The 13395-nt window shown below is 57.1% G+C and overlaps 1 protein-coding gene across 20 annotated transcripts in view; it reads right to left on the reverse strand.

Annotated features, from left to right (window-relative positions):
* The window catches only part of Ptprf (protein tyrosine phosphatase receptor type F), an 85125-nt gene that overhangs the window by 1687 nt on the left and 70043 nt on the right, over nt 1-13395 (reverse strand). For 10 of the 20 annotated variants that reach the window (XM_042271743.2, XM_042271734.2, XM_015987602.3 and 7 more), the window contains 14 exons: nt 13061-13215; nt 10407-10522; nt 7864-7896; nt 6955-7052; nt 3612-3735; nt 3329-3504; nt 2538-2657; nt 2198-2352; nt 1830-2115; nt 1548-1726; nt 1206-1332; nt 845-970; nt 522-676; nt 276-411 (listed from right to left, as the gene is read on the reverse strand). In XM_042271743.2, coding sequence (XP_042127677.1) covers nt 276-411; nt 522-676; nt 845-970; nt 1206-1332; nt 1548-1726; nt 1830-2115; nt 2198-2352; nt 2538-2657; nt 3329-3504; nt 3612-3735; nt 6955-7052; nt 7864-7896; nt 10407-10522; nt 13061-13215 — 1986 coding nt within the window. The remainder of the gene's footprint in view (nt 1-275; nt 412-521; nt 677-844; nt 971-1205; nt 1333-1547; nt 1727-1829; nt 2116-2197; nt 2353-2537; nt 2658-3328; nt 3505-3611; nt 3736-6954; nt 7053-7863; nt 7897-10406; nt 10523-13060; nt 13216-13395) is intronic. The other 10 variants (XM_076564897.1, XM_042271744.2, XM_076564906.1 and 7 more) reach the window with 1 other exon arrangement.

Genomic DNA, 13395 nt, shown 5'->3' on the forward strand with positions numbered 1-13395 from the left:
GACGGAGGGGAGCGTACTCAAGCTGCAGCCGGTGGCTACGGAACTGCTCTGTCCAACCCTGCCCCAGAAGGCAGTATGACACCAGAGCGCGGGACGGGGCTACTGACTGAACACAGCTCACTCTCCTCCCCCCTGCAGGTCAGGCAGGACAAGTTAGGCCACACGGCTGGCTGCAGCATGAACAAATGCACGTGGGCCGGCTGCAGGCGCAGCTGAGGGCTGGAGGGGTGCTGCGGGGAGACAGACCCTTGGGTCCCACACCCTGGTCTGCATACCTCTGTCTGCACCATTGCAGGGCGCTGTGTGCGGAGGGTCTTCACGGTCTGGAACATGTCAACCACACCCTCGTACCGCATGCGCTCCAGGGCGATGCTCAGAGTGATGAACACTCCGGTGCGGCCCACGCCAGCACTGCTCAGAGAAGGGCGGCGTCAGGAGTCCTGGCCCCCTCAGAAGAAGGGGGGCTGCCCAGGCCTTCAGGACCACCCTCCAGCCCTGGCCCTACGGGGGGACCACCCCACCTGCAATGCACTGTGATGGGCCCGTCCTGTCCAAACTGCTCCTTCGTCTTGTGCACCTGCCCGATGAAGTCGATGAAGCCTTCACCCGTTTTGGGCACTCCTTGCTCTGGCCAGTCTGTAAACTGGAACTGTCGGATTGTCCTCGACTGCCCATCCTGGGAGAGACGGTCAGGGGCCAGCATTAAGGTCTGGACTGTAGGCAGTAGGCCCTCTAGGCCAGGAGCAGAACAACCCAGGGATGCACTCCCAAGGACTCCACCCACATGCTCAGGTAGTGTGAGGTGCACGCCTGCGTGCATTTTCTCCGGCCAACACTCACTCACCCGGGCATCTGTGACCTTGAATTCACGGAGGATATACTGGGGCATGTTGTACTCAGCCATTGGATCAACAACAAAGTACTGATAGCGAGCGGAGCGCTCCGCTGGCCAGTACTGGTGACACTTCTCCTGTGGAGAGAACACCGGGCAACCCCCGTGGTTAGGTGGGAAGGCCGGCAAAGAGAGGGCCAGGCTTCCGAGGACTTCGGGACAGGAGGCCTCGGGTGTTGGTAAGAGAGCCCAAGGCTATACTGATGGGGAGCTGGGGTATGAGAGCAGAGTTTCACAGAAGGAGCGCCCTTCCCAGTGGTGGCTGACGTCCTCCCTGGTATGAGAGGGGCCCTAGGGGGAGGGGTGGGCTCACCCTGCCCATCTCCCGAAGCTTGGTCAGCATGACGATGATGGTGGAATTATGCTCCCACAGCATGCGCCAGAAGTCCTCCGTGCTCTCGGCCAGAGGTCCCTGCGTCGCTATGTAGGCCTTCTGCTGTCTGGGGGACACAAGACTTGACATGCGGGAGGTGCTGCGGCCACACCCGTCCCGACACTGCCTAGATCCTGAGGACCCCGCTCACGGAGCAGCCCTCCTCTAGGAGGCCCACACTTGGGTATCCAGCTCACTGTTCTGGGCCAGCCCCTACTCCCCACAACCGGAAGCAGACCACGGTACCCCAAGGCATGGTGGGGCAGGGAGGAGGATTCGGACCTGTAGCCATCCAGAAAGCTGGCATTGATGTAGTCCGAGCCTTCCACACCACGGATGGGCTGCAGACACACTCGGGTCAGCTCATAGGGCATGATATTCACCAGGCGGTTTTTGAACTTGTTGCAAGGCAGGTTGGCACTAATGAAGCGAGATGTGTGGGCCTTGGAGTTGGCCAGTAACTGTGAAGACAGAGGGTTTTGTCAGGCCTGGCTTCCGGCCCAGAGGCCTTCCCGGGACCCAGCCCAGGACCCTGGAGTCAAGCGGCCCCCACTGGAGTCCCACCTTGAACTCGAGCTCCATGGCAGTCACACTCTCCCCAGGAGGCACTTGGCCTAGCTTCTGGATGTGGGCATAGAGGCTGCGAGCAGGCACCTCGGTGTGTCCGCACATGGCGGCCTCCAGCAGCGCCTCGTGGATGAACACGTACTGGTCCTCGGTCTGCACCATGTAGTTCCTTTGTGAGCGCATGCACGTCACGTGGCCATAGATGTCAACCGTCTTCTCGTGCTTCATCCGCTCCAGCATGGCGTCGATGACAATGAAGCAGCCCGTGCGGCCCACACCAGCACTGAGGACAAGGGAGCGGCTTGGGGCGGCGGTCTCTGTCGCCCGCCCCGCCCCACCCCACCGGCGGCTCAGTACCCTCTCACCTGCAGTGCACCACCATGGGCCCTGCGTCTAGTGGGTTGCAGGCTTTGACGCGTCTCAGGAAGGCCAAGATGGGAGTCGGGTACTCGGGCACCCCGTGGTCCGGCCAAGCCATGAACTGGAACTGACGCAGCTCACGCTTCTCACTGGAGCCACTCTGGGGGGGGGACAGAGTCAACAGAGTTGAGGCGGCTTGGGGTTTGCTTGCCACAGACCCAGGGAAGGGGCCAGACCCAGACCCACCACCCTCAGGTCCCCCAGGCCCTGCCCAGCCCCTCACACTCAGGCCACCACCCCTGCAATCTAAGCGGCGGATGAGTGCCAGGGCACCCGGGGCCATACCTTATGGAGTGCGAAGGTGCGCATGGTGTATGTGGCCAGCTCCACGGTGTCCACCAGCGTCACCTGAATGAGGCCATAGGTCTCAGTGCCCCGGGCTGGCCAATACTGATCACACTTCACCTGGAGGGGGATGGGCAGGACAGGGGTAGGGCAGAGATGACCGTGTTATAGGATGCCCAAAGGCTGGCAGGAGCAGAGTGAAAAGTCCAGCTCCCCTGGCTACAGAGGGCCCAGCCCTGAACTCACTCCGCCCTTTCTTCCTCGCCAAGCCACATCACACTAAGCCCCCACCCCTGCCCTCGCTGGTTGAAGGAGGGACCATAATTGAAAATTATTTATTCAACACCGGATAGCACCAGGCACATTTTCTGCCAAATTTACCCATAATGTTTATGCCCCATTTTCAAGCTCTGTAAATTTTATGTTCCAGTCAATGCTTCGGAGGGCAAAAGCAGACATCAGCAGCTCCTTCCACTAATTAACTTAGATGTGTGAATGCCCCAGGAACACTCTGGCATCTGGGGAACATGTGAACACCCCAGGAACACGCCAGAAACTGGGGACACATGAACATTCCAGAAAATGACAGACAGCATTTGGTGAAACATATTAACATCCCGGGAACCCAGAAACACCTGGGAACCACGCTACACTACATCGCCGCCGTTCCCCAGCATCTAGGGAATGAGACGATACTCCAGGACAACCATCGCCCTTGGAATCCCTGGAAAAATTTCACAGGAGGTGGTGGTACCCAGCATCCCGGAGTCACTTCCCACCCACTCCCTCACCCGGGATTTCTCCTCCAGCCTGGTCATCATGACCACTGTGGCGGTTCGCTGCTCCCACACCATCCGCCAGAAGTCGCCCATGGTCTCGGGCAGCGGGCCCTGAGTGGCGATGTAGGCATTCTGCTTGCGGTAGCCATCGATGTAGTTGGCGTTGATGTAATCACTCCCAGGAACACCTACAGACAGACGGCAGGGCATTCGAGAGCATTCACCCGGGAGCCCCGGGCCAGCCCACTGTCCCTCAGAGCAAGGCGGGCAAGAGAGCAAGCTGCCCCGTGCTCACCATCAATGGAGGTGAGCAGGACTCGAGAATGGTCATAGGCGATGACGTTGGCATAGCGGTTCTTGGGCTTGTTCACCTCCGAGTTGGAGTTCTCCCACGTGAACTGCTGTCCAGGGTCAATGGACTGCCAGAAACAGAAGAAACAGGGAGGTGAGGACCAGTCGGAGGAGGCCTACCTACGGTGCGGCTGCAGCGGAGTCACCCCTCTAGTCCCCAGTCGCAGAGCCGACACATCCCAAGTCCAGAAAGCGGCAAACTGAGGCCTCAACTTCACACCAGATCCCCTTGTCAGGCAGAGTGGTTGAGGATGGGGTGGGGCGTGGGACAGGCCCCTGCACCCTACTATGAAATGAGCCGACACGATGAAAGCCATTGCAGCCACCTGGGACCCGCTGGCAACTGCCCCCGGTTCCAGATCCACGCACCATGCTGCCCAGCTCTCTTCCACACTTAGTAACAGCCTCCACTTTCTTTGAACTAGGATCTCTCAGTGGCCCTACAGCTTACCAACTAGGCCAGGCTGGCTAGCCAGTGAGTACCATGGATGCTCTGACTCTACTTCCCCACACTGGGACTACAAGTGCACATTTTACACATTCATACCTGCCATGCTTGCATGGGTTCTGAGGGTTGATCAGGACCTACTTCCCTGACTGAGCCCCGCCCCCAAGCCGCCCCCTCCATAGGATTTTTATGTTCAGATGCCAGAGCTGCACCCCCAGACATCTCCATGCACAAGTCTTACGGCTACCTCAGCTCTTTCAAAGGCCAGTGCATCAGTTTCCTTTCTAAGCAGGCTCTGCTCTGAGACTCCCCTTCGGTGGACAGCAGCATCACCCACTTACCCAGGAAGCCTGGCCAACGTCTGCAGCCCACCTCGAAATTCTCCAAGGCGCCTCCCACAGCTTACCACATCCCCATATTCCCTTCCTCTGCTATCCACAACCTGTGGCCACTGCCCTCAGCGAGGCACCCGCTCTGCTTGGCACCCCCCCACCTCTTCTCTTGCCCTACTCCAACCCACTCTGTCCTTCATCAAGAACAGCCCTTCAAAAAAAGAAACGCAGACCTGGGTATCAATTTCCTGCTTAAAAGCCTCCCATGCTCTTGACTGGCTCAGGGCACAAAACTGCTAACAGCTACATCTCTGTGGGAACTCAGGGTGTGTCCAGCATTGTTCTAAGCAGCCACATACATTTCCGCATCTCTTTCTCAAGCCAGGCTTGGTTATGATCCTTATTTGGCAGATGGACAGAATCGACACCCATAGCACAAAGTCTCCTCCATTTGGGTCCCAGCCTCATTATTCTCCAAGGAGACTGGCTTACCGCTTCTGTGAGACTCCACCCCTGGACACACCCACCGCCATGCGTGCTGCACATACTTTCGGTGCATATTGTCAGAATCGCACGGTCAGCATTGATTACCTGTCTGCCCGTGTTTCTCAGTGCCTATGTCCCAAGGCCATTTGTCGCTGTACCCAGCATCCAGCACAGGGGTTGGCACAGTTAAGATGCTATAGCAACAGTGTGGCAAATGCCTAACAGACTGTGAAGGAGAGTTACGGGAGAGTCCATGATGGATTTGGGCAGTCAGGGAAAGCTTCTAGGACAAACAAGGTCTTTTAAAGAAAGCTCAGGGGGCTGGAGAGACGGCTCAGGGGTTAAAAGCACTGGCTGCTCTTCCAGAGGACCAGGATTCAATTCCTAGCATCCACATGGCAGCTCACTGTCTGTAACTCCAGTGCCAGGGCATCTGACACTCTTGTACTAATGCATATTAAGAAAGAAAGAAAGAAAGAAAGAAAGAAAGAAAGAGAGACAGAGGGAGGGAGGGAGGGAGGGAGGGAGGGAGGGAGGGAGGGAGGGAGAGAGAGAGAGAGAGAGAGAGAGAGAGAGAGAGAGAGAGAGAGAGAGAGAGAAAAGAAAAGAAAGCTCAGGTAAGAGGAATGGGCAGTAGGTGGCCCTGGGAGCCAAAATGGGCAGAGTGTCATTGGAAGGATGGGTAGGTGTGGGACAGGAGACAAGGATGAATATTGGTGAAAAACAAGAAAGGGCTTCTTGGCTAGAAGCCAAGCTGAATGCAGGATGCCTAGCTTACACACTGGCACTGCAGCAGGGCCGCAGCAGGGCAGAGTCAGTGGGCACTCTACGGTGGACACAGTTGCTGTGAAGCGAGATGCTCATCCATCTACCTGCCAAGCTCTATTTTCTCCTTTGGAAGCCTGGCCTATTGCCCTTGGGATCTACCTGGCCCATGGCCTTTAGAAGGGCAATTCCAGTACCCAGGGATGTATCTCCTAAACATAACTCAGAGTGGACACCTGACTTAAAGAGCCAACTCCTGGGTCTAGCTGAACCAACTCATCCATCATTTATCCATCAATCATCTTCCGAGGCCCATGCTAAGCTGGAGAAAGAGCGGTAGCCGCATCAGAAAGCCATCTCCACCTGCTTCCCCAGGAAAGTGGGCACCTCCTCCTCACTCCCTTTCTTATGAAGCCCCTGCCTGGATGGCCGGAGACCCTCCCTGACAAAGAGCTGTGTGGGTGGGATGGGGCGGGGTGAGGGAGGGGGTGTAGAAGCTCACTGACCCTGAAATCCGAGCTCCTAGCACACAAGCCATGGCCAGTGAGGTGAACCCTTGGAGGGCTTCCTGACTCCCCACCTATGTGCATTTCCTGCGTGCACACACAATCACAGGTGGGTCGGCAGCTTGGTAACACGGACAGAAGCCAGGCTGAGGATAGCCTTCCTGCCCTTTACCGGCAGTGGCCACCATGGGGACTCAGTAACCCTTCTCCAAGCCTGAGGTGTGGATGGTATGGTCATGAGGCCGGGCACAGGACAGGTCCAGGTTGGGATCTTGGCTCCACTATTCCTCCACTGTTTGACTCTGGGTAACTCACCCCCCGGTCTGAGTCCTGCTTCTCAGTACGTCAGAAAGACTCAGGACCATTTCCCTGGGCCATGGGGAAGCAAGCAAGAGGATGATGCCCAGTGACTGGTCAGTGCTGACCTACTCTTGTTAGAGACTAGCTATTGTGGCTAGTTACTAAGATCAATGTCTGGCTCTGCTGGCCTGGGGACATTTGCCTGGTCACCTTGCAGAGCCTTCTGAAGCATTCCTGGGGGTGACCACCAGAGGGCTGTAGTGAGCCCGTGGGCTGGGCCTAACACCTAATGAGGCAAGCTCTCTAGCTGAACTTTGTTACTGACCCCCGCCTCCCCCAACGGATATTCCAGGAAAGCCTACATTCTTCCTAGCCCGGGCTGGGACCCAGAACAAGGCAAAAACTGACAGGGATACCGGGGCCGCACGGTGGGGGTGGCAGGTGCCTCACCTCATACTCCTGGGAGAACTTGAGCCCATCGTTGGCTTTGAGGCGCTCAATGTTGTCTGCCAGGTCGGTGATGGGAATGGGCGGGTGGTCTCGCATACCTGGGGGAAGCGGAGCACACACACAGGTAGAATCAGTGTGAGTTCCGGACAGGGCGGCAGAGACAGCCCAAGGCATGTATGTGAACACGTGTGATCATGGAGTAGTCGGCACTGGTGGCATGGAGAGACATCAGCACATGCGGCGACAGGGATGGGGGAACACACAGTGGCCGGGGAAGCCAGAGGGGGGTGGTGGTGCGTGTACGGTGAGCACATGGAAGCAGGTCCAGGTGATCTGGGGCTGCACACAGGGACAACAGGTCGCTCTGCCTGGCGGATCTCCCTCCCCCAAGACGGTCAGGAAGTGTGCGCAGTAGACAGGCTGGAGCCGGGCGCTCACCACCCCTGTCTCAGGCAGACCCCCACCCCTCATCAATGCCAGTCACCCCGGGAGACTGGGTGACCCTGTCATCCCAGGCACCCGAGTGCGCGGACACAATGGTCATGGAGGACCAGGACAATGGCAGGGACACGGAAGTAGGGAGAGAAGGGACGCAGGGGCACCAGAATGGAGGCGGACAGAGACTAGAGGGGCCAGGAGGCAGGGTGGGAAGAGAAGAGATTGGGGAAGCAAGGTGGGCAGGGGAGGGGAGGGAGGGGAGAGAGGAAAGGGAGGGGGAGGGGAGGAAGAGGAGAGAGGAAAGGGAGGGGGAGGGAGAGGAAGGGAGGGGGAGGGAGGGGAGAGAGGGAAGGGAGGGGGAGGGAGGGGAGAGGGAAGGAGGGAGGATTGTGGGGCAGATGAGAGAGCAGGAGAGCGGAGACAGACACTGAAGCCAAAGTGTCCCCAAACATGGGAACTTTGAAAACTAACTTGAGATATTCGGGCAACTGGGGGCACTGGAACCTGCAGAGAAAACAAACCAAGAAAACAATGGGGAGGGAGCAGAGCTCAGGGACCCTTTTCGGGTCCCCTGGGTCTGCAGTGGGACACTGCAGGGGCTGTGGGTGAAGGGCAAGAGGAAGGGACACAGATGGCCCGGGGAGTACGGGGTAGGTCCCATTACGAGCCCCCTTGTCTTCCAGTAACACAGCCGTCCCACTGCAGGGGTGAGTGCTTCCCCACACCACAGGCCCGAGCAGAGTGACCTCTTGAGGAGCAGAGTGACCTCTTGAGGCTCTATCACCAGATACCCAGTCCAATCCAGCCCTCAGCCCCTCAAAATCCGACCGTGGCTATTCTCGGATGGTCTCCACACTGGAAATGAAACACCTCTTATGTTCACAGCCTTCCCTTGTCCAGGATGTCATGTACCCATGGCATCCTGCACACACTGACATTAGAACAGGCTCTGAACCTTTGCTGCTCCTCAATCTACGGAAATACTTCTGCTGGGTCCTACAACCCAAGGTCTCCCTCAGGAAAGCTACTGGCCCTCCCTTCTCAGTATCACACTACCCTAGCACCCGAGACCAGACAGGGCCCTGTCCTGCCTGGCACCCCTGCATACCTTCTCTCCCAACACTACAGCATCCTGCCTCCGTGGGTTCCTTTTTCCCTGTCTACCCATCCTCGGCGAGGCTGTCCATTCTGGGCTTTGACCACTGCGTGAACCTTGGCACCAACTCACCGATGGCTTCACTGCTGAGGTCAGCACGAAGGTCCAGACCCACAAGCCTACTGCACCACAGCAGCCACAGAACCATCTTTGTGGGCTCAAGCTGAAACCCGTCTGCCTTAGCCACCTTCAGCTTGAGCCTCTGTCCCCCGGGCCACTTCCCTATCGCTTAAGTGCCTTGTTCCGCTTTCCTCCCCATCAGTCCACTCCCCACACAAGCAGTCAGATGTGTTTCCACAGCAGCCCTGCTGCTCCCCTGAGGAAGACCTTCAACAAGTCCCAGGCCGCTCAGGATGAAGTCTCAGCTGCTCAGCCTGCTGGTCAGGGAGACTTCGGCCTAGTCCCGGCTACCCCTGGTATAATACTCCAAGGCTGCAGAAATACTACGGGTTCTAACTCGATGTACACACTGCTTCCGCTCAGAGCCACCTCCAAGCCAACTTCCTGGATGTTGCCCACAAGGCTTGGCATCCTCAGAGCAGACTCCTCTGCTCTCCAGGCACACTACCCTGGTGCCTGCATTCCTCACAGATTCAGTCACTGGTTACAAGAGCCTGCTAGGGCTACAGGGCATACTCTTTCAAGACATGTCTTTGGAACTCAGTCACCATGCTGTGAGGAAGCCCAGGCTACACAAAGAGGCTAGCTCATCAACTACCTACCACCTGAACAAATCACCCAGGGGTTGGCAAATGTCCACTACAAAAGGGTAGAGAAAGTATTTTAGGCTTGCCTCCAGGACCTCTTCCACCTTCTATTTGTAAATTGACCCCAGTAGTGCAAATGTCCCCAGAAATGACTGGGTGTAGTGGTGTGACAGAAAACTTTATTTACAAGAGCAGGCGGTGGGCCGTATCTGGCTCCAGGCCGTAATCTGCCAGCTCTACTTTAAATGATTCTAGGTCCCAGCTTTCAAGTCTTCCGGCTGAGGGCCGGACATTCTGGAATAGGCACTGATCCTGCCAGGCCCTGTCTGAATTCCTGACTCATAAAAACTGTGAGAGAGAATACATAATCACTGTTGACTTAAGCCTCTGAGTTGAGGGGTAATTTGATGTGCAGCGATAACTAGTTCACACATACACAAACCCTCTGTGTGCACACATGAGTGCACTCATTCGCTCCATTGTTGTGTGGTTCACAGGATCCAGTGAGAATCTACTGCACAATAAATACAAGGACGGGGATGGACGAGACGGATCCTGGGCTCAGCTAGAGACTGTCACTGAGGCAATCCCAGCTCTCTGAAAGACATCTTGATGGGCTGAGGTCTCTGGGGTGTAGGGAAGGAGTGGTATTTCAGGTGGATGGAACAGTTGGAAGCACAAGAGCGGCCGGCGTGTAGAGACAGGCCCTGAATCTGGAGCTGGGCACCACATCCTTACACAGTAAACCTGAAACAGCCTTCAGGAAGGGTCAGGTATGAGCCCCTCATCTACCACGCTTCCTGCTACAGCTTCTCACCTCTAACATAGCCTGGTGTGTGAGTGTGTGTGTGTGTGTGTGTGTGTGTGTGTGTGTGTGTGTGTGTGTGTGTTGCAGAGATGTGGGCTCCAAAGGCTCCTCAGAGTTCACATTCAGAGACTGGAGACACACAGGGACCTTTGTTGTCTCAAGAAGTCTCACCCAGAGTGCCTGCCCACCTGTTGGCTAGGAAGCCCCAGTAATGTCAATCCACAGGGAACAAAAACAAAAAAGGAGAGAAGCAGCAAGAGATAAGCATGCACTAAGGTCAATTTGTGGAGAGCCCTATGGCCCGCGGGACAGAGCTGGGGGCAAGAGGTCAAGGTCAGCCTACCTGGGGTCTGGTAGTTGAGCCTTCGCATCTCCACAGGGTCGGAGGAGTGAGCCAGAAGCGAGTCCTTCAGGCCAATCGACTGCTCATCCTTGGACGACGGGGAGTGTGTTCTCTTCCTGGGGAAGCAAGGGGAGCTTCTGTAGTGAAAACCTGGAGCACGGGCAGCCCCCACGGCCACAGCTGTCTTCTCACCACCCCACCTCACCCTGGGACCTCTGGGCGTGCGCCAGGGGCAGAGCGGTGTCAACATGAGAGAACGCAGGGTGGGCAGGGATGGGGCAGGGGGGCAGCGGGGGTGGAGTGGCCAGAGGGAGGGAGCAGTGCAGGGGGGAAGGATGTCATAGAGGCCGGGGTTCCTCCGGACAGGAGGCAGGTCACCACTGGCCAGTGGCCGCTGTCCTTACGACTACCACAGCGGAGGCAGCAGAAGCCACCAGGAAAAAACATGCAACGACACATAAATACACAAACATTACGAGGGACTGGGTCCCCGCTGCCTGGCTCTCAGGGCATCAGGGTAATGCCCAGAGCAGCAGGGGAGGGGCAGGAAAGGCCCTAGCCAGACTGAGTCCTCCTCTCTCTCTGGCCTCAACTTGCCCATCTGAAGGGACAGGGTCAGAGGCAGACTACCCTGGGGCCCGCCGCAGTCCCTGCCCAGGAGCGTCTGGGGAGAACTGGGAACGCGCCTGCGCATGTGTGCGTCGGGACACCTTTCCCTGCTGCCCGGCAGAGCGTAGAGAGACGGTCTCTGGTAGGAACTGGGTTGGAGAAATGGGGGCCTAGGGAGGGCTCTGGAGAGCTCTGTGGACTCAGGGAAGCAGTGAAGGCTGCAGCGTGCACAGGCCCCAGGGAGGAGCATCTTCTGCGGAAGGTACAGAGTTGGACTAACAGGAGCGGAACAGAGCCTGCCCCCCATGCCAACGAGGGCTCATCCCAAACCAGGGAGCCAACGGTGCTGGCCAGACAGCTTGCTGATTAAAGAAAGCCACAGGCTGGGAGGGTACCGGTCAGAGCTCCACCCCTCCCTGCCAGCCCGAGGGGTGCACAGGGATGAGTAGAGGGGGAGGCGTGTAAAGAGAAGGAACAGCGACTCCTACCTTTCTTGTTTACTAGGTCCCGAGAGACAGGCAAGGACAGAAGAAAGGAACGGTCATTGTTTCTGCGGAGCACTCAGCCCTCACGTGACAAGGGAAAGGGGGTACCCTGACATGGTACCTCTACGTAAGGACACTAGAACCCAGGTGGGGACAGGGAGATGTGGGTGTGGAGAACACTCCTGAGTGCCTGTCCACAGGTCTGTCCACCGTGGGAGGAAGGAGTGAACGTGCCAGGAAGGAGCCTGGGGTCCAGACGAGGGCAGAGTGATGACAGGGCACAGGGGGTGGCACCTCCACCAGGGGACATGTCACACATGGAACAGCACAGTTGGTTGCTGGGACTCAGCATAAGCACTGTAGGCCCGGCACATATCCAGTGGGGCATTCTGGGACTGAGGAACGGCTGTATGAAGTTGGGACCAGGGGCCAGAGAGGTTTCTAAATCCCAGAGCCAGGAAGTGAGTAAGAAGGATGAGGGACAGCTGCCACAGGAGGAGGGACTGGGTGGTGAGGGCGGGGCTGCTGCAGAGCAAGAACCCAGGGCCAAGGAACCACGTTTACTTGGTGTAATGATGCCAAGGGCGATGCGGTGGCATTTCAACTGTCAGGCTCAAAGGTGTGTGGTCCTGAGGATTAAACCCTGGGGTTTGTACATGGGAAGGCAGGCGCTCCACATTGAGCTATAGCTCCAGACCTTTAAAAAAAGTCCGCCTCCCCCTCCCCGTTTTGAGATAAGATCTAGCTAAATCACCCAGATTAGCCCTGAATCCATCTACCTCAGTCCCCAGAGTAGCTGGGATCCCAGGTCTAAACCACAGGTCCAGTTCATCCAAAGCTTACATTACCCAGCCCGGCAGTGGTGGTGCACGCCTTTAATCCTAGCACCTGAGAGACAGAGGCAGGTGGATCTCTGTGAGTTTGAAGCCAGCCTGGTCTACACATTGAGTTCTAGGGAAGTCAAGGCTACAGAGTGAGACCCTATCTGAAAACTTAGGGAAAAAAAAAAAAAGAAAGAAAGAAATTGGGGAGGGCCAAGTCCAATGCCTGGAAGCAGCTGGAAGCTGGGAGGACGGGACACTCCAGGGACAGGCGCTACAGCTACCCGAGAGAGGAAGTGTTCAGAGACGGCGATGGGTGTAATCGACTTTGAATAAACATCTGCCATGTAAATGCTCACGGCACGTGGGTCTTTAGCTCAGTCTGGACCTCTGTGGGCCTGAGCAGGAGAGGTGGCCGGGGACCACTCAGGAACCAGTAGAAGCAAAGTGCTTACACCAGAGACTAGGAACCAGTGGCGACTGAAAGGAGACAGACAGGCCTCACATGCAGACACAGACAGACGGACATGCCTGGGGACATACACGGTTCACCTCAGCCCTTCTTCATAGAGGTGGACCTGCACAGAAGTGCACACACACACAGAACCACGGTTTCTGTCCATCCGGGCTTCCCACTGCACCCAGGGGCCAGGCTGGGACGGCCGACTTAATACCACACCAGAGAGTGCCTGAGAGGCAAGAGGCAGGCTCTGTCCCGGGAGCCGGGCGCAGCACTCACCTCTTGAAGAGGAGGATGGCGATGACAATAAGGATGATGAGAATGACCGCCAGGACGGGGCCTGTCACCCACAGCATCTCGGGCTCCTCCTGCTGCTGGGCGGGTGTCACTTGGACCACAATCTCATCTGAGTAGGGGCTGGAGGCGTAGCGCTTCTGTGGTCCAATGAAACAAGAGCACAGGCTGTGAGCACATCACGAGAGCCCCCCACCCTCACCGATCAAACCCAGAGAGGACCCCGAGGTTAGGACACACTGGGCTGACCCAGGCTCTAAACCCTGTCAGAACTGACTTGTAGCAGGTCAGCAGGACTGGGTTACTGAAGCCAAGGTACA

This window comes from Peromyscus maniculatus, chromosome 2, assembly GCF_049852395.1.
Source record: "Peromyscus maniculatus bairdii isolate BWxNUB_F1_BW_parent chromosome 2, HU_Pman_BW_mat_3.1, whole genome shotgun sequence".
Taxonomy (NCBI): Eukaryota; Metazoa; Chordata; class Mammalia; order Rodentia; family Cricetidae; genus Peromyscus; species Peromyscus maniculatus.